The sequence below is a fragment of the Panthera pardus genome, unplaced genomic scaffold (assembly GCF_024362965.1).
Source record: "Panthera pardus isolate Hobbes unplaced genomic scaffold, ASM2436296v1 HiC_scaffold_15, whole genome shotgun sequence".
Lineage (NCBI taxonomy): Eukaryota > Metazoa > Chordata > Mammalia > Carnivora > Felidae > Panthera > Panthera pardus.
In genome coordinates, this window is record NW_026526710.1 from 51,922,185 (window position 1) to 51,942,808 (window position 20,624).

General features: G+C 47.5%; 1 protein-coding gene across 13 annotated transcripts in view; it reads left to right on the forward strand.

The window, feature by feature from the left end:
* Positions 1-6,869: 6,869 nt before the first annotated feature.
* The window catches only part of FHOD3 (formin homology 2 domain containing 3), a 469,161-nt gene continuing 455,406 nt past the window's right edge, over positions 6,870-20,624 (forward strand). For 7 of the 13 annotated variants that reach the window (XM_053902583.1, XM_053902584.1, XM_053902589.1 and 4 more), the window contains exon 1: positions 6,871-7,200. In XM_053902583.1, coding sequence (XP_053758558.1) covers positions 7,036-7,200 — 165 coding nt within the window. In that variant the 5' untranslated portion in view covers positions 6,871-7,035. Of the gene's footprint in view, positions 7,201-20,624 lie in introns of all 13 variants that reach the window. The other 6 variants (XM_053902586.1, XM_053902585.1, XM_053902587.1 and 3 more) reach the window with 2 other exon arrangements.

Genomic DNA, 20,624 nt, shown 5'->3' on the forward strand with positions numbered 1-20,624 from the left:
AGAAAATTAGAGGATTCACGTGGTGGTCCAACATCCAAATAATAGGAGTTCCAGAGACAGCAAACAGATAAAACTGCGGAAAGGAAGTGATCAAAGGCGTGAAACAAGAACATTCCCACAAAACAAAGAACAGAATATCTTTGGGAAATACCAAAGGAGTGTCAATGCAATAAATGGAAAATAACTCATATATGAAATTTCAGTGTATTGGGAGCAGTGAGAAGGTTCCAAATCTTCCAGAGAGAGGGAAAAGAAAAGGTTACAGATACCACTTTGATAGTCTTCTAGTGGCAACAGTGAAGCAATGCCTCAAAATTCTGAGTGAAAATTATTTTTAACCTAGAATTATGTATCGTGTGTGTACGATTATTGCAAAGTTGAACACAACAGTTTCTTATATCTAGGTGTTCGTGCCTCTTTGCAATGTGATTTTGCTTCTCCTCCCATTAGGGAGTGGAATCTATTATCTTCCTCCTTGAACCTAGGCTGAACTTGCCTTACTTTGACTGAAAAAAGAAAAGCAAAGAATGGTGACAAAAGTGACACAGCATACACTCTGAGTTTAAGGCTCCAGAGACCTTGTAACTTTTTCTCTTGAACTTTTAGAATGCTACCCTAACACCATTGGTGGGAAGAAGCCAGGTTACCTTACTGGATGAGAAGCCACATGAAAGGAGAGATGAACCATCTCATGTGAAGTTTCCTAGACCAGCCCACTGACAGCACATGTCAGCAGATTCAGACAGAGCTCTTTTAGTCCCACCAGCCCCAGTCAAGCTTCCAGATGATTGCAAACGCATGAGTGGCCCCAGCTGAGCTCAGCCCAAATTGCTAACCCAAAGAACCGAGAACAGATAAAACAGTTAGTGTTTTAAGCTACTACTTTTGGGGGATGGTTTGTTATAAAACAAAGACGAACTACAAGAAAAATTGGTACCAAAAAGAAAGTGCTACCATAAGGAAACCCTCAAATGTGTGGTGCTGGTTCTGGAACTGGGCAGGGGAAGGGGCAGAGGCTGAAAAGGTGGTGAGGAAACTGCTGTTTGAAGCTTCACGCAGATGATGCCTTTCAAGGGTAGCGCTTCTCTGATCCAGAGACCCGTGACTTAAACAGACAAGTTGTCTGCCCCCCCAACACCTAATATACAAATGGTGAGACAGGGACATGACACACCCATTCACAAATAAAGAGAACGTAGGACACACAGCAGGCACTGATCCACGACAGTTCTCAACCCCAGCCTGGGGCATGTTTTCAGTTCCTCCTGCTCCAGGGGAGTAGGGCCCAGTTCTGCGCCCTGTGATGGTTCCCAAGTTCACTGTTCTCCATAGCTCTTAGCTCCACATTCTGGTAGATCCTTACTTTCCCATGTAAAACAAAACAAAACAAAACAAAACAAAACAAAGCAAAAGCCCGGCAAATACAAATACAAAACAATGGCTCCATGATTACAGCTGAATAGCTTTCTTAGCCTGCTTCTTACACATCGCAGGTTGGAGTTCCAGAGGATTCTTTTTATTTTGAAGAATTCTAGTTCCCTTTTAGTCCAAATCTGTTGTGATTTCATCAACACAACTATCTTAAACACTTGGTGGATTTTCTATGAATCTTACTAGGGTTTGTCCCAAACACTACATCCATGATTCATTTTCATTTGGGTCTGCCAGGCTGCTATGCAATAACACCCTTAAGGAGTCTTAGAAGCCCTTTCCTTTAAATGAGAGTATCTACTAGCCACTGCCTTAAATCTCTCTGAGATCTTGACAGCGGGTCTTACAGCCACATTTTAAAATCGATCTTTACGAAAGTCAGTTACTAGCTGGACAGAACCGAGGATGAGATTATTTTATTTTACAACCTAGAAAGTCTTAAGCCTTCTATATTTCCTCTAAATTCTACTTGCAAACAGAATATATTATTACATGTAGTTAGCAGCACCTGACACATACCTCCAGCATACGGTCCCGAGGTCTCCTTAGCTAAGTCCATAGTTCATTACATACATTTTCTATCTCACAAATCACTGCAGGCAATTGGGCAGTTGTTTTATCAATTGCTTCACTGCCGCATAACACAGCTAACTGTATTTCCGGTCTTCAGTAGTAGTTCTCTTACCACTTTCCTGAGGCTAGACCTGGCTTCCTCACGTGGTAGTCTCAGGTCAACATGCTAAGAGGGTGACAGTGGATGCTGTAAGACTTCTTGGTGTCTAATTTCAGAAGTCACACAAAGCCACTTCCAACATATTCTATTTGTCAAAGTAAGTCACAAAGTCACTTGTATCCAGAGAGTGGGGAAATAGTCCCCATCTTTTTAGGGAGGAAGTGGAAAAGTCAGATTGCAAAGTGGTGGGAATAAAAGGAGGGGGAAGAATTCCTATGGCCATTCTTGCAAGCAAAACGACCACATCAAGACAAGTGTGAGGACAGAGAATGAAGATACTTTCAGATACAAAACTTCTCAAAAACTTATCTTTTCATGAAACCGCTGGGTATGTATTTATAAAAATTGAGAATATAAACTGAGGAAGAATAAGACAAGTTAATGGAACCAGGAGCAACCACACAAGAGAGAAGCCAAGGAAATCTCTAGGAGGATAGGGCTGAGAGAGCCACATTCCAAATGAGAGCAGGAACATGGAGGGGACCCGGAGGAATATCTCTGAAGAGGGCATCTTATGGGAAAATACAGCACTGAGAAATTCTTTGACAGGTATTTGCAGAGCTGTTGTCGGATATGAGAAGACCTAACCAGTTGTTCAAGAAACAAAAAATAAGCAACTGAAAAAATTAAAGCAAATACTAACTTCAGAAAAACAAAAAGTTGTGCAAGAAAGTCCATGTAATCGTGTGCACTACGTAGCACAAAAATGAACAGTATTAACATAATCATCATTTTAAAAAATCACTGAATAGGAATTTAATTAAAACTGTGATAAAACTGTAATGGGAAGATGGAGATAGGGAAATGGTCTGTAATGAAGCTAAAATCCTCATTTAGCATGACAAAAAGCCAATGTATTGTCTAAAATTCATAGATCAGAGTATATCAGTGTACTTACATTATTTAAAAATGGGTGCCTCTGAGAAGTGGGGGGGGGGATGGGAGTTGTAAAGTAGGGAGCTGATTTTTTTTGTTATAATGTTTTATGACTCTTGACCTTTTAAATGAAAAGAAAGCATTATATTACTAAAAAAAGAATGATCTCAAAAATAAGTTGAAAAAACAACATTGGTTATTAATCAGGAGAAAAAATGTTGCTCAAAGCACTTTCAAGGGAGTTGTCAGGGCAAAAATCCTTAAAAGAATTAAGGATAACTTACATAATTAAAATTTTTAAAGGTTTGACTTCTGATGCCAGTCACTCTTTGAAGTTTTAAGACTAAAACTGAGTAAGGCAATTCCAATCTTGGAAATCTTATAGTTTATTAGAGCATAGGTAAAATATAGGTAAATAAAAATATAGGTAAGCATGTATGAAAGGTGCTACCAAAAGGACATGTAGAAAGTAGTCTGGGACCACAGAAGAAGGAGAGACCATCCGTGTTTGGGGTAGAGCGGAGATGGCTTTCTAGAAGAGCTGACCTTAGACATGAGTGGCGAAGAGTAAGTTGGTTCAGCTGGCCAACCAGATGGGATAGAACATTCCTAATTGAGAAGCTCACTGGGAAAAATCCCAGCGTGTTTGGGGAAGGATAATAAATTCAGTGTGTCTTGAAGCAGGGCATGAAGGGGGGAATGACCAGACACGAGTCTGGTGTGGTAGACTGCGGAATATCTTACAGGTTCTCGTAAGTCAAGTTAAGGGAGTTGGCGTGTAAGGATTCTGCCCTAAGGTGTGACACATTAAATGCACATCCTTGAATGCTCACTGGCTCTGGAGAAGCCAGTGGCAGATCAAATGTAGGATTCGCACCTGAGGAGGGGAGACCTCCCCCTAGAAGACTAGCATAGGAGTGAGAGCTAGACAGGAGGACAGAGTTGAGAAACGTTTTAGAGACGGATTCAGTGACAGGTCATAGCGACCAATTGTAAGATACAGGAGCTAAAGATGACTCTGGTGTTCACTCATTCATCAGGCATCTCTTGTGTGCCTTTTCTGTGCAGAGCACTCTGCCAGGCACTGGCGGGGGGGGGGGGAGTAATACGATTGAATGTAGTATGGTCATTGCCTTAGAGGAGCTTTTAGTTTAGTGGAAACACAGGAATAAAGTAACTGTAGCTGTGATGCTCTATGCTCAAGAGGAGCCCAGAGCCCAGAGGTATGTATGGAGGAAGACGCTGCAGAGGAGGAGGAGGGAGGCAGCCCAGAGTCGGTATAACTACTGAAGGTGAGGGAAGAGAGTTTGGGAAAGGGGTGGTTCATGGTGACAGATGCTGCTGAGAAAGTGGGCAGCAGGGCCCGGGTGTCCCCTGGATGAGGCATTAGGATGGCACTGATGATCTCAGAACAGCAGGGGCTTGCCCACCAGGTGTTGTGGGATGTGGAGCCAAGAGGTAGTGAGGATGCGGAGAAATGAATAGAGTTCTTTTCTTCCGAGACTGGTCAGGAAGCAAAGAGGAGATAAGCCAGCGAAAGGCAGGATTCATAAAGGTGCAGCTTTTAAGATGGAAACCATTTGAGTGTGTGTGTGTGTATGTGTGTGTGTGTGTTTCACCAGGACCAGCTGTGTAGCTTGTGGAGCTGACTGCACCATGAAAATTTGGGGTGTCTTGGCTACGTCATTCAGAATTGTAAGACAGCAACAGCAGAGCCTGAAGCCAGTGTGGGGCTCTTCGAAGTGGGGGGCTCTGTGTCAAAGCACTGGTTGTAGGCAAGGAACCCAACCCTGATGCACAGGGGAAAGAGCCCAGGGAGGAGGGAAGAAGGGGGTGACTTCAGTAACAGAGCTGATCCCAGAGCAACTGGGAAGTAGGACTCACGGTCCAGATGGAGATAGAGCCTTCAGGAGGAGGAAAAACAAGGCTTTGGTTATCTCTTGAGATGTGGGAGATGGAGGGTGGGAACGGAAGGTGGAGAGGAGGGAGTGTTGGGAGGGGAGGACTTTGTGCTAGAGACAAGTTTCTGTACTGAATAAATCTGTAGGTAGAGGAAAGTGACAGAAACTTTTGGCTGCCTAAAGGCAGTGGGGAGCCAGCCTCATTGGGCAGTGCTTAGGAGCCTGGGGTGGGGGTAAATGGGTCACTGAGATTGGTTCCACTGTCCACAGGCATTGGCAAGATGGGGCAGGGGCAGGAACCTGCCCAGGATCTGACAGGTGGGAGAAGCCCAGGGAGCAATGTGAAAAGGAGGCCTTGAGATGATGGGTTGGGATTCATTTTGGGATAGTGACGATGGGAAATGAGGTGGCCAGAAAGACCAGAGGGCTCTCTCAGTGGGCAGGGAGTTGGGGTTCAAAGTAGGAGGGCAGGAGGCCCCGGGCGAGGGAATAGAATTTGGGGGTTTAGTATTCTGGCCATGAGCTGATGGTGAAGTTGCTGTAGGGGTCTGCCCAGAGGACTCCTTCAAAGGGTTAAGGAGCAAAAAGTAAGGAGAGCTAGGAGTTCTGCTGGAATGAATAGAAGTGTCCTGGCTGATTGTTATTTTAAGACCAGGCGGTAAGTGTTGCACATGCAACATGGAGAGGGAAGGTTAAAGGTGCCGGTGAAGGGGCTGGAGGGGCGGCTGGTTGGCTCAGTAGGTGGAGCATGGGACTCTTGATCTTGGGGATTGCGAGTTTGAGCCCCACCTTGAGTGTAGAGATTACTTAAAAATCTTAAAAAGAAAGAAAAAGTAAAGGTGCCAAGTATGGGACAAGGATTTCTTTCTCCTTGAAACTACAAGAAAAGGAGAGAGACATTATAGAGCCGCCTTGTTAAGACGTGGATGTGAAGAGCGATTGGGTATTATCCCAGTCATCTGTACGAGGTATGAGGCACCACGAACTTGGCCACAGCCTGCGAATGGAGAAAACTGTGAATTCTTATTGGGAACGAAGGGGGTCGCCCGCGAGCAGCGAGGAGAGCGGTGGGAGGCCGAGAGGAGGCCCGAAGCTCCCGCGCGGCCGAGGTGGGCTGTGCAACCCTTTCCTCCACGTCCCTCGCTTGCGAGCAGGTCACTAGCTTTCCATCGCTCCTCTGCATCTCCGTGACCTCATCCGAAGCGGTCCTCGCGGCCCCACAAGGTCCAGTTAGGGTATTCGGGGACCTAACTGGTCAAGAGGCTGCGGTGATACGGAGGGTCAACTAGCACCCACCAGGTGGCCCCGGTGTCACGCCTGGCGCTGGGGTCCTGGAGCAGAGCGGCGCAGTCCCCCAGTCTTCGCTCCTAGCGCCCCCTGGGATTATCTGTTAGGAGCTGCTAGGGTTCCCCGGCTCACCCTCCTCCTCCTAAGCTTCTTTCTTCCCAAGGGAAATCTCCGGGTAACCCTCGCCTGAGCTCCAGGTGGCTGCCACCCCGTTTGCTTGCGGGGGGGCCGGCTCCCTCTTCTGCAGGTGCCCAGCTGGGGTTTTCCAAATCCAGGCAGCAGGAGCCCCCCACTGCCGCCTTCATCTGTAAGGGGTTAAGTCCTCTCGCAGATGGGGAAGACCCGGAGCTTCCCCGAGGGGTGCAGCTCCGTCGATGCTCCCCACGCCGAGGGACGCCCGTGCAGCGGGCGGCCCAAGCGGCGCCCGCGCTGCCGGAGTCAGCCCGCCGGGGATCCCCGCCCCGCCGCGTCTGCCAGACGGCTTGGCGCAGGGCTGCGGATGCCGCGGGAACGGGTCTCCCTTTCCCTTTCCCGGCGGCAGGCTCCGCGGTCGGGGCAGCTGGGCCCGGCGCGAGGGGACTGAGCAGGGGAGGAGCCGGAGGAGGGGACAGAGGGGCCTGTCGGCCCCGCCCCCGCCCCGCCCCCCCGCGGCCGGAGCCCGGGCTGCAGCCGGGCGCGCCGGAGCCTGCGAGCCCGCGAGCCAGCGATCGGCGGCCGCGGCCTCCCCTGCTCGCGGTGTGACCCCGGCGTCTCGGCCCGCGGCCCCGCCGATCCCGGCGCCCGCGCTCCCAGGGGCAGGGATGCATCATGGCCACGCTGGCTTGCCGGGTGCAGTTCTTGGACGACACGGACCCTTTCAACAGCACCAACTTCCCCGAGCCCAGCCGGCCGCCGCTGTTCACGTTTCGCGAGGACCTCGCTCTCGGCACCCAGCTGGCCGGGGTCCACCGGCTGCTGCGGGCGCCGCACAAGGTACGGCCGACAGATGCGGGCTGGGTTCTCCGGACGCGGCCCCTGCTGCGGGGCGCGCGGGGGTGGGGGCGCCGCGGGCAGGCTCGGATAGCCGCGGCCCCGGGGGACTGGCGCCCAAGGGCAGACCTCCCCCCTTCCCGTTAGGTAGAGGGGCCGGGGGCGTCCGCCGGCTGGCGCGGGATTTCCCGGGCGCGAGAGGAGGACAGCCTTGCGCTCCGGGCCAGAGCCGGAGCGGGCGGAGCAGAGCAGGTGCCGCGCGGGCCCGAGGCGAGATGGAGAAGGTTCCCCCGCGCCGCGCCGTTAGCTCGGCTGGGTGGGCGGGGTGGGGCTCCGATGCCGGCGGCGGGCCCTGGTACCTGGGCCGGCGCCGAGCCTGGAGCGGAAAGAAACCGGGCCCCGGGGGACTCAGGTCTAAACCTCTCAGGCCTCTGGGGCCGCTGCGGGCGGCCGCGCGAGCCTCACGACAAAGCACTCTTCCTGGGGGACACCGCCTCCTCCTCCCCCGCGGGGCATCGCGGGGGATGCCGACTGCGCACTGAGATAGCTCTCGGAGTAGCCCCCTTTTCTCTGGAGAAGCAGGTGGCCTTGGGAACCTTGAAGAAGCGGTAGCTGTGGGAGGAGGGGCGGGGGCGCGGAGGGGCGGCGCGCTCACAAAGCCAGAGCCTCGCAGCCCGAAATGAGTGTCCCCTGGGAAGAATGGCTTCTCAGTCCACCCGATAGAGGCTTTTTTCTTCTTTTCTTCTTCTTTTTTTTTTTTTTTTAACCCTTTGCAGGAGGACAGGCATCTTGCAAAGTGTGTGTTGCAAAGAGCTGGGCATTGAAAGCTAACCATTTGGTTACTCAAGAGAGCCCTCCCTCCTACTTAAACAGATTGCACCTTGAAGAATTACTTACCGGCACTTTTTTTTTTTTTTTTTTTTTTTGCTTGGGTTCATATCAAAGCTTGGAGATGATTTATTCATTGAGGATCAACATTGATAAATATTTGGAAGAGATAACCCTTGATACCAAAAAGAACAAAATTGATTTTTCAAAATTCTTTAGATTTCTGTATGATGTTCACCTGCCTTGGAAGTAGAGAGGGAGTTTGTATGTGGAAACTGGTGTACTTGGGCAGTGCTGTCAGCGTATCAATGCTTTCTCTCCTTAATTAGTAACGTGCTTTCAGGAATGAGGAATGGGGCAGTTCTGTCTCATTCTCTCCGTGTTGGTGCAGAGTGGATAACGATCACTGTTTGGGGGAACCTCTCTGGCCATAAAAGCAGGATGGATTGGGAGATGGAGGGACAGAATGATGTAGTGTGAATTCAGCGAATCAGAATCACTTTTGTAAATTATTTGGTTCTTCTTAATCAGTAGATTGAGTTGAAAGTTTCAAAGGACTTCTTTTGGCATCATGATACTCCATTCATTATGATCACTGATTACAGTGATCTTTTGTTGAAACCACAGAAGGCTCATAATTGTGGCCCTATGACCTTGAAGTGGTTTTCAAACCCTATATACATAGGTTGAACTTTCAAGCTGGAAGCTAAAGTACTTTTTTATGTTTCTATAGAGTAGCCCCATAGTCCTGATCCAGTGTTCCTCCTCTGTTCTGGTAGGAGGAAATGATGATGCTCCAGCATTGGCCTCCCCCCCACCCCCCTCAGCTAGAAGCCACAGCGCTGAAGTTGCACTGGCTCACAGAATGTTCTGAGGTGTTGCCTGTAGAGCAAGGAGAACCTGGAGATAACCTGTAGAACTCCTTGACTCCTGGTCTTGGCACCCAGCTATGCTTGGTCTCAGCGTCTTTTGCCCAAAGACCCCTGCAGTATATTCAGATGTTTGACATTGTTTTTCATGTCTAGAGCTGAGTGATTGGCTGATTCTATTAGCCAGGGCTCTGCAGAGCAGAATTCAGTGCATTTATATGCCTCGGTGCACATTCATGTTTAAAAATGCTCATTAATTTCCAGCAGAGAATCTTAAAATTGGATGGTCCCCCTGTGATAGAGCTAACGAGTTGTGAGTCAGTGTGCAATATCGTTTAATGCTACATACCTCTGTGAATGAGGCTACTTTTAGGATCCCTATTTTGCAGATGAGGAAACTGTGGCAGAGAGCAAGTAAGTAACTTAGTTTTTTTTGCTAGGACTAGAGAGCTGAGATTCAAACCCTGGGTCTCAGCCCCCAGTGCTGTTCTGCTCCCTGGACCAGCAGTGTGGGGTGGGCGGAAGTCGTGGGGGTTCCATTGCATTACCTTGGGGAGCTCACCAAATCACCTTTGTGTGCCAGGTACTTTTTGGCCTGGGGCAGGTGAATGTTACAGGCATGAGTAAGAGCCTTGAGGCAGAATTCCTAGCCTGGTAGATTTCAGAGTCAGAGGTGGAAACTATTACCATCCTTGCTGTGAATTAGCTGATGGTGAGGGAACCCAGAGCTCTCACTCCAGACCCCTGCCCTGAGTAAGCCTTCCCGAAACACAGGGAATGCTTCTCTCAGGTCCCAATGAGCCTGGCCTTGGCAAGATGGGGAGTTCCTTGTGGGAGGGCAATCTGTGTGATGGAAAGGATGGAGAAGCCTGACTGTGGAACATGCAGACACCCTCAGTGTACCCAGCTGTCCCACACTTTCAACACCCTGTGGGGAGTAAACTTTTGCTTGAAGTAGATTGTACACACAGAGAAGTGTGCAGGGCCTAAGTGAGAGGCTGGATGGACGGTCACTTAGTGAATGCACCTGTGTAACCGGCATCTAGAAGGCCCTGTGGAGGGTTCTAATTTATGCAGCACCCCCTAAGAGTCTCTCCTGTGCTGGGAACGTTTGAATTGGATCTCTCAGGCCCTTCCCAGCCAAAACTTGAGTCTGTGCATCTTTTTCTAACTTAATGATCTATTAATTTAGCTCATGTCTGCCGACTCCTTTAGAAGTTTAGCTGTTCACTTAACTAAACCACTGTCTCGGACAAAAATGATATATTGTGCTTATTATGCTTTGTCTTTTCCAAAATTGCTAGTCATTCCAGGGAAGATAAGTAAATTAATGACGAGTGTGATAACAAAAAGGTCAAAACAGATGCTGTAGACTCACTGGGGAGATGTTCATTTTGGTGGTTATATGTTCTGTCTGGCCTAGGTAAGCCCTTTTGTTCTCAAATGTTGCATAAATAGGTGTTTATTTCTGGTTCAGTGTTCTAAGGAATTATAATTATAGGACCTCTAATGTAGAAAACTATACAGTAGAATTAATAAATCATATGCCTTTCACAATTTAAATGTTTTGGGGTTGATTGATTATGAAAGACTATGGGTTCTTGTTTCCTTTTGATAGACAAAAGTGGAATCGTAGGCTATTTTTACAAACTAAGTGATAACCAGCTTATCTGTTACAATGGCAGTTAAGACTTAGTAATTCAGTTCAGGAAATACTTCGGTGCCTTTTGTGGACCAGACAGAGTGGAGTGATAATAGTGACTGTGTTCTAGGCGCTTGCCCAAGACAAGGAGCATTCTAGATATGCATCATCTCGCCAAGTCTACGGATCAGGTACGGGTACTCTTGCATTCCGTGGCAGAAGAGACCCAGAACAGAAGGAATCCACCTGGTCACACGAGTGGGAAGTTCCAGGGTTGGCATTCAACACCAGGCCTCAGCTCTCAATGACTCCACTTCTGTGTCTTGGATGTCTTCCTTCCAGGCAGCCTGTCCATTTTCCAGAGTTCCATCTCTTGACTGTATTGTGTTCATTTTTTTCTCACGACCTCTGTCTCTGTGGTCGCCTCCCTGTCTCAGCTGTTCCACCTGCGAAACAACAGATCACAGTGAGAATTAGAGCCTTGGTCCTTCAAGGGTGGGCTGGGCGTCACCTAGACTCCTCTTAGAAAGGGGCTGTCAGCCTCCCCAGACCTGTTGAATCAGGATGTGTATTTTTTCCAACATGCTTTGGTGATTCCTAAGCAGCATGGATTAGAGGTCATTTAGGTCAGGCTCTCAGTACATGGGGCTCTCACTGTCTCCCCTGTTACAGATCAGTTCTTTGAGGGAGAGACCTGGCTGGCTAGTTCTCCCATGTTTTTCTTGAAGCCGAGTAGTGGGAAGATGGAGTGTGCCCTAAGTTGATTGATCGGTGTTAGTTATAGAACACAAATCCACTGGTATTGTTGCTGTAATGAATTTCCACCTTAATCCTCTTATGGGACACATCTGTTTGCTACATTACATTAAGATTTTTAGAAGATGAGATCATTAGTAAAGTTGGCAAGTGTATTGTGGCACAGAGCATCTTAGGACAGAAGTGTTGAAGAATGTTGTATGAAGTGCTGAGAGCATCTCTGTGCAAGCCGAGGTGAATCTGACTGTACCGTAATTAGCTCAGTTGGTTGGAGCCACGCTATTGAGATCAGGATCATGGGATTGAACTCTTTATGGGTCAGTTGGCTTTGCTTCATGCATGGCCACAGACGGCATCGGTAACCCAGCCGGACGCCCTGCAGGTGCTGTCATGGCTTCCTGCAAGGATGTGGTGTGGAAGGGACTGGCGGAAATCTTTGGGGGGCAAAGGCTGACACATAATGGGAATGTGCTGGGCACTACACTGTAGGCCTTCATGCATAACTTCATTTATCCTCATAACAGCTCTGGCAGATGGACAGTAGTATCCGCAAGTAACAGGTGGGGAAACTGAGGCACAGGGAGACTAAGCAGGTTATCTAAGGCCACACCGCTTTTTAGTGAAAGAGCTGAAATTTAAGGTCGTCTTTTTTTTTTTTTTCCTCCAAAGCCTGTAGCCAAGTGTGTCCCATTATTAGAAAGCCAGCAGCAGAGCACACGCTCTCTTGTGCAGGGGAAGCACAGGTGGGGGAGGGGGGCTGCCTGCGTTGCCTTCACAAGCGGCTGCCTGTCACAGGGCTGGGACTTAACCGGTCGTGCTCTGGTAAGTCCTTCCAGCATTGGAGCTCTGTGAGGCCGTGCCTTTTGTCCTCGGAGTCCAACCTGTGTCCCTCTGGAAAACAACAGGCCAGCCTGCCCCTGCCCTCCCCCTCCGGACTCTGAAATGTTAGTTCTTAATGGTGGCAGATTTAAAACTGATTAACATGCTGAGGCCAACGCTGAGCTCCCCTCCCCCCAGCCTTCTCTCTCCTCCAGGGTTTATTTCTCTCTGAAGATGAAACTTTGAACGCTTGTGAACCTTTTTGTCCTGAGCGAGTCACCACTCCTGGCAACCTCCCCACCTCATCTCCAGGTGACGCCCCTGTGGTCTGTGGCTGGCTCAGGAATGTCCCCAGTTTAACCTGGCTTTCTAATCAATGTAGCTGCTTCCACTTCTGGGGGACATTTTCAGAATCTTGTGTTTGTCAGCATCTGCTCCTTTAGAGAGACAAGCAGATTGCTTTTTGTTTTTATTTTTGCTTTATTAGCTGTTTTATTGGGAAGTGTTTCTGGATCTTGTTCTGAACTAAGTAAGAAAGAATGGGGAAAATTAAGCTACAATGAATGTTAAACCTCACTGCAGGGGTGCAATCAGCAAAATCCAGATTGTGGGAAACTATGGTTTCTCCAAAAAATTAAATTGCAAAGAAAAAAAAGATGGAGGGCAAACTTAGATTAAAAGAGATTCAAGAGATATATCAACAGCTGATTGCAATGTGTGGCTAATTGGGTCCTAATTCGAACAAACACGCGGTGAATAAATATTTGAAATCATTGAGGAAACTTGAATGACTATTTGGTATTAAAATTTATTAAATTTAATGATAAATTGATTTCATGTTAGAAATTATTAAAATGTGATAATATTATGGTTATAGTTAAAGAAAGTTTATATTTTTCAGAGATACATACTGAAATATTTATAGGTGAAATTATATGATATCTGGAATTTGTTTCAAAATAATCCTGGACAAGAGGCAAGTAGGTGGGTGAATGTACAGATGGGGCAAGATCGACCATGAGTTAACGCTGAAATATGGGTGCAGGAGGTGGGTCATTACACTATTTTCTATACTTTCGCAGATGTTGAACTTTTAAAATAAAAGAGCTAAAAAATTAGGTTACGAGTTCCAATGTCCCCTTTGGGATCAGAGTCCTTTCATTAAGTGTCACTGGGTGTCCCGAGTGTGTCTACTATGGCCGAGATAGCCAGTTTTTCTGTAGATTTTTTTGTTATGCTTCCACTGATATTTTTCTTCCTACCCTGATGTTTATGTACTCCTTAGGATCTTTGAAAGCAAGTGTGGGACATCAGTCTTTTTATATTTAGGGTATCTTTCCAGGCTTGGTCAATTCTTTTTTTTTTTTAATTTTTTTTTTTTAATGTTTGTTTATTTTTGAGACAGAGACAGAGCTTGAGCAGGGGAGGGGCAGAGAGAGAGGGAGACACAGAATCCGAAGCAGGCTCCATCCAGGCTCTGAGCTGTCAGCACAGAGCCTGATGCGGGGCTCAAACCCATGGACCGCGAGATCATGACCTGAGCCGAAGTTGGACGCCCAACCGACTGAGCCACCCAGGCGCCCCCAGGCTCAGTCAATTCTTAAGATGAAGTCAGCAAGCATCAGTTATACAAACTCTTAGTTTGGTAAAAGAAGTGTTAAGGTAGAGGTATTATACGTGTAGCTTCAGTAGCTGCCCGTAAATTTTTATCATTAAACTGACATATTGCTGAGGCTATACTGAATGACACCAGTATAAAGGTACTCGGTTTCCCAGTGGCTTTTGGAGCCTGTGACTTAGTCTCATGGCCACCCGCAGGCTCTTACCTGATTCCCAGTGAGTCAGTTCTACCTCCACCTTTAGTATGCCTCAAGAGAGCATAACGCAGTGCATGGCAGTGATGTTGTAACGTATATGAAAATGTAAGTTGATTGTATATGTTGGCATTCGTACCGGCAGCTTTTGATTTCTGTGGAGAGATTAAAGCATATCATGGATTAGCTACTGGGAAGGGGGAAGATTTAAAAAAATTTAAAAATTTAAAAAAATTTAAAAAATAGATTACCATGCATCACCGAAATTATATACCCAGAAGTTTATCTATTTTTAGAGCCACATAGGAACAAATGGAATCTACATTGTGTCTGTTTACAACTTGGGGACCTACTTTTCTTTTCACCACTTAGATTTGTAACCAGAAATTAAAATTTCAGACTCTAAGGGAAAATGTTTAGAACTTAATATCAGGGGGGAAAAAATCTTGAAATTGTTGAACACATGGGGAAAAGGGAAAATGTTAAACGTCTTGCAATTCAATATAGGACAATGGTTCTAGATGTGGCAAAAAGGACACAGAAAAATGGATTTGTTGATCACTTCATCCAATATTTTTTTAAGTTTATTTACTTATTTTCAGAGAGAGAGAGAGAGAGAGAGAGAGAGAGCAGGGGAGGGGCAGAGAGAGAGAGAGGGAGAGATAGAATCCCAAGCAGGCTCCATGAAGTCAGCGCTGAGCCCAACTCGGGGCTTGAACTCATGGACTGTGAGATCATGACCTGAGCCAAAATCAAGAGTCGGACGCTCAACCAACTGAGGCACCCAGGTGCTCCACTTCATCAAGTATTTTTAACATTCTTGGAAAGAAAAAAAAAAAACCCCAGAAGAAGACTTTGCTGTTACTGACTAGGCTACTCTGCATCTTCATGCACCGGTGTTATGGCAGCAAATGAAGTGCCCGGGGCCTTTACCAGAGTGCACAGGACATTCCAAAGATTATTTTGAAGTTCTCAGAATAGAAGATGTGACTGACGCATCTTCTGTCTGATGCATCAGATCCCAGGAGCGGCTTGGGGCTTGTGGCGGATGCGTTGATGGGCAGATGCTCCTGAGTGGCCAGACACTGACATGTTTAGAGCAGGTGCAAGACTGAGCAAGGGGTCCTTGGGGGAGCAGATGAGGAGGAGGGTCCTTTTGGCCAAGCCGGAGTCACATGTAGCACCGCTGCCATTCACGTTGCCTGCTCGTGCTGGCCAGTGCTTTGACTAGAGGAGTTTATACCGCTTTGGCATCAGTTTTGTTTTCTCCATGATTTGAGCTCACCTTCCCCAGTCCTCCCCTCATGGTAATTGTTACTCCAGAGCCAAAGGTAAATCCCTCACAACTCAGGAACACACATGTGTGGTGGTGCTGAGGTGGAGACAAGTGGTTTAAACAATGCTTCCTTCCCCTCTCCTATTGTAATTTCATTAAATGAAATTCGGTATTCAGTGTACCACACCCTGAAAAACCCAGCTTTCAACCCTTGTGAATAATTATGAGGGGACTTCTGTCTGGTCCTCTGATTTGCTCACACAGGCTGCGTGCAGCTTGGGGCGGGGGGGGGGGGGGGCTCGGTGCTGGACTCCCCTGGAAAGCAGCTGACTGAAGACAGAGGTTGACGATACCCCAGTCGTAGGGAATGTGGGGGGGCGGGGGCTGGGAGCACAGTCTTGGTGGTGCTGCCCAGAGCCACTTGTGTCCACAGCCCTGGAGGGGTGTTTCTGGGCCGTGTGCTCCATTGTCCAGCAGTGTGTTCTTGTGCTGACAGCCCACCATCTTACTGCCTGTGTTTTACGGGAAGTCGTGATATCTGTGGGGTAGAGGTTCTCCCCTGGCCTTGGAACATAGCCACTGATAGGAAAAAATGGTTCAAGAGGGTCCCTTTAATGGATTTTAAGGTGAAGGAATACCGAGGAAACAGACCTGTGTGACCCATTAAAGAGGAAAAAGAGAGTCAGAATACTTCACTCCTCTGCTCCAAACCTCCCTCAACCCCCTGTCCTTGAGGGTCAACTCCAAAACCCTTGAGCGGTTGGCCCACTGCTCCACGAAGGCAGGGTTGGTTGGTTGGTTGGTTGGTTGCTTTTAGGGTCTGTTTGGTTTACTGATATAGCCCTAGAGCCTAGAACAGTGTCTGACACAAAGCACATGTCTAGCAAATGGTTGTTGAATGGGTGAATTACCATAACATTCAGGGCTGGAGGGAAGAGTGGCCTCATTCAAACTCTTTCCATGCAGAAGTTCCTCCTGCAAAGCCTCTGGCAGCCTGTTCTAGAGAGAGTGAGTAGTTGCCCCTCCCTTCAAGTGCCGCCTTTCTCATTTTTGAGCTCTACTTGCAGAATTTATTCTTTACTTGTTCCTGGTTTTCACTTACAGAAGTGGGTCTTCGTAGCTCCACAGATGGGGATGGAGATAGGTCTGGACGGTTCATCACTTGGCTGGTGCCTAAGAGGGTGGAAATTGGACGGATGAACCAGAAGGACCCTGACTACAGGGTTTGGTAGGTAGAGTGACCTGTGACCTGCAGATAGTGCCTAGATACAGACTGGTCACTTTTCCCTGTGGGAGCAGAAGTAGAAAGCTAATTTCTTCTCATGTTAAAGGTGAGTAACGGAGTCTGTTTCTCCTACTTCGGTCAATGTCATCCATATTGCTCTGTGTATGTTTGATATCCTAAACCATCTTCACACCTGCGGTTCCATTTAGCTGTGAACTTTGTGGAATCAGAGTGACGTTGCTGGGGAGAGGTTACCATGAACAAAGCTAGATCCAAGGAGAGAAAGGCCAAGAGGCAAGGAGCATACCCGTGTAAAACTAACAGGGCATCTCTTCCTGTCACAGTATGAGCACGTGTATAAATTTGGAGACGACAGAAAAGCACACTGAAGGCATAGAAACCACTCTGATCACCACCCAAAGGGAACCAGTCACTCTTAACCCTTTGTGTCTTACCAGGATTTAAGTATCTATGCATTTCAAAATATAATATTATGAATACTTTCCAGAGCCATGAAATACTCCTGGAGCATATCTTCTTTAATGACAGCATGGTAATCTAGGACATGCATCTACTGTGGTCCATGTAAGCATTATTCCCCTGTGCTGTGAGAGAAAGGGCTCTGTCTTCTTCCGTGTGTATCAGTCCTGTGCTTGGTGCTTAATAAATATTCATTAAACAAATGCAGGAATGAATGAACCACTGTATGTTTAGGTAGTTGCCAATATAAAAATGCAGATGATGCTATAATATATATATATATATATATATATATATATATATATATATATATATATATATGTATATATACTTGCAGAAAGAAAATCTTTGCACTTGTCTAATTATTTCCTTAACATGAATTCCTAGGTGTTTTGTTGTGGAGTAGAAGGGTAAAGAATTTATCTTGGATGGAAGCAGTTTCCCCCATTTTAAGAAGGTGGTTGGAAAGATGGTCCCTAATTCAGTGTGGAGTTGGTGAAGAAAGAGCTAGACCAAGTTTCAAGCCCAGCTCCAGTCTGACACACAGCTAGCGTCACAGCTGAGAGTGACATTTGAGTGCTGGGATTACCACCAGGTGGTATTCAGAGAAGATTGTTCAAACCCCTAGTAAATTATTTGTGTGTATCCCATTGCCTCTCCCTATTTTGAGGGACAAAATCATGACTATACTTTAAAAGTCAATGCTAAACTTAGAACTGTTACTTTGTGTACATATAACAGTATCATGGTAGTAAGACAGAGGTACATCTCATTGGTTGCTAATGCTTTGAGAAAACTAAGGCACTTAAATGCTGCAGGTAGTGTAGTCCATGATCCTCCCTCTTTCTAGAGACTTGGCAACACATGCAATTCATAAAAACGATTATTTTGGACTGGGTGACCCCACTTGCAAGAATTATTTGAAGAGAGAAATAAAAATATAAAAGATATTTGAGGGTTATTTTAATAATGAAAAGAGAAGACAAACTCCGTGTCCAAGCACGAGGAAGATATTAAATATGTTTTATTATGCATAGAATATTGGGCAACTATGAAAATAACTCCTATCCTAGCACAGGCTGCTATAGCACAATACCATAGACTGGGGGCTTAAACAGCAGACATTTATTTTCTCAACAGTTCCAGAGACTGGGAGTCCAAGATCAAGGTGCCAGTAGATTTGGTTCTTGGTTAGGTTCTCCTTTCTGGCTTGCAGATAGATGGCCACCTTCTTGCTGTGTTCTTATATGGCAGAGAGAGGAAGCTCTTGTGTCTCCCCCCTCTTTCTCCTCCTTCTTTCCCTCTTTGTCACTTTCCCTTCCTTCCTTCCTTCCTTCCTTCCTTCCTTCCTTCCTTCCTTCCTTCCTCTCTTTTGTTTCTTTCCTTCTTTCTTTCTTCTTCTTTGTGGTTTTATACCTTTAACTTCCTCTTCTTATAAGGGCACTAATCCCATCATGGGGCCCCACCCGCATCTAAACCAAAGGTTGTCCCTCCTAATACCATCACATTGGCAGTTAGGGCTGCAACCTGAGTTTTGAGGAGACATATTCAGTCCGTGACAACCCCCAGGAATCATAAAATTGTGCATATGGAAATGTAGATAAGAAATGCCAAGAATGGGATGAGTGACCTCCTTCTCCCAGACCTGCTTTCATCGCCTCTCCTGCATCTTATTCATCAGAAACGCCATGAGAACTGTGAGTCAGCCTGATTCCTCTGCACCCATCCAGCCCCCTTCTTTCCTTTCCTGAGTCGTCTTGGTTCTCCTTTGGACAGGAGTCCAGGCTCTGGAAAATAACTCTGATCCATTCTCCCACTCCCCAGTTGCTTTCCTTACCCCCTCCTCCTTCACTCTGGTGGCTCTCCAGTATCTACAGGTGAAGTCCCAGCTCTTCACAGGGACACTCAGGGCTCTCTGTGACCTGGCCTTTTGTCTGCCACTCCCACATTATCCCTGATTGTCCTTCCCTCCCTACCCCTCCAAAACCCTGTGCGAAAATGCCTGCAGTTCTCCTGATAGGCTGCCCCGGATGGTTGTTCAAGTTCTTGCCTTTACCTGGACTGCCTCTTCAGCCCTCCAGTCTGGGATGAGACTGTGTCTAAGGGTTACCTCTGTAGGCTTTCCCAGCCCTCCCCCAGGCATGTGTGGGCTGTGCTTCACACACCCCTCACCCATGACACTCTGGTTCTTATTTCATTCTGTGTTACCATCTCCCCAGCAGGTATAACCCTTCAGTAGCAGGAAGTGCATTTTTTAAAGTTTATTTATTTTGAGAGAGAGGAGGAGGAGGAGGAGGAGAGAGAGAGAGAGAGAGAGAGAGAGGAGAGGAGAGGAGAGGAGAGAGACAGCATGAGTAGGGGAGGGGCAGAGACAAAAAGGAGAGAGAGAATCCCCAGCAGGCTGCACTGTTAGCATGCAGCCTGATGGGGGACTTGAACCCACGAACTGTGAGATTATGACCTGAGCCGAAATCAAGAGTTGGATACTTAACTGACTGAGCCACCCAGGTGCCCCAGGAAATGCATTTTCCCTTACCTTCCAGTTCAGAGTTCCTAGGGCAGCACCTGATACATAATAAGCCCTAGTAGATAATTTTTGAATATTTGAAAGAATGTTAGGTGGAAAAGTATAGGGTATATTTATATCATGATGATTGCAACAGTGGAGTAGACCCTTAACTTTCAAGATCCTTCATCAGATCCCTAATCCGTGAACATGATTTGCATGTTACAATTTCCCCCACAAACTGCAGGTGAGTGAGGTAGAACCAATTCTTCAGAATAGCAAAACCTTGTTTTCTGGCCTTTTCCGCACTGGGTCTGTGCTAGGATCTCAGACAGGAAGCCTGGGGTTGGCAAGAGAAGGCCCACTGTCCCGCCAGTGCTATCTCCTGTTGGGTTTGGAGGGTGTGCACATGGCCTGCGGCTCTGCTGCACGGGGGTGGTGAGGTCTCCTCCACGGGGCCAGATTTGAGGCCTGCAGTGCACGACGAGGAAGCGCTGTGTCATGGGCCAGATGTCCCTTCTGCCTCGTTCCGGGCCTTCTACACGGCCTTGTTTACTGTTCTGCCCATGCTGACCCGTGGGGAGGGTGAGGAGAGTTGTGAGCTTGTGTGAAGGTCAGGGTCCCTGAAGCTGGGGAGGCCAGCGCGGCTGTGATTAGTGGGACGTCCCAAGAGGGAGGTGGGTCTGGGAGACGGGAGTGGTGGCCACAGAGCCCAACTGCCCTTCCTTCCACACGGGGAGATTCAGCCCTTTGCCAGCCTCGGGGGTTCTGGATAGGTACAATTTCAGGGGATGACACTCAGCTAACAGGGATGCATTACCTCTTGGCCGAATCAGATCATACTTGCAGGCTGCAGGAGCACTCAGGCTGGGTCCTGACCACAGCTTCCAGAAATCACCAACCCCCTGGCTTCTGCAGTATCCTGGCAGTTTCCGAGCGGCTAGTGTCTGAGTGGCCAGTGCGCGGACGTGGGAGAGGTTATCCAGTCTTCCTGGGGGTCTTCCATTCAAGTTCAGCAGCACCGTGTGTTTGCGGGCAGGAAAAAAGAGCTTTGGCCTGCCTGTCCAGAACAATAGTCAAGGATATGAGTGGTTTTTTGTTCCCAGAACTGGGTGCATTTTTGTGGACAGTGATTCATCACTGAATCCGCCAGTAATAGAACCACGACGTGTCTGTGCAGCTTACAGGGCACTGGGACATAGGTTTGCCTGG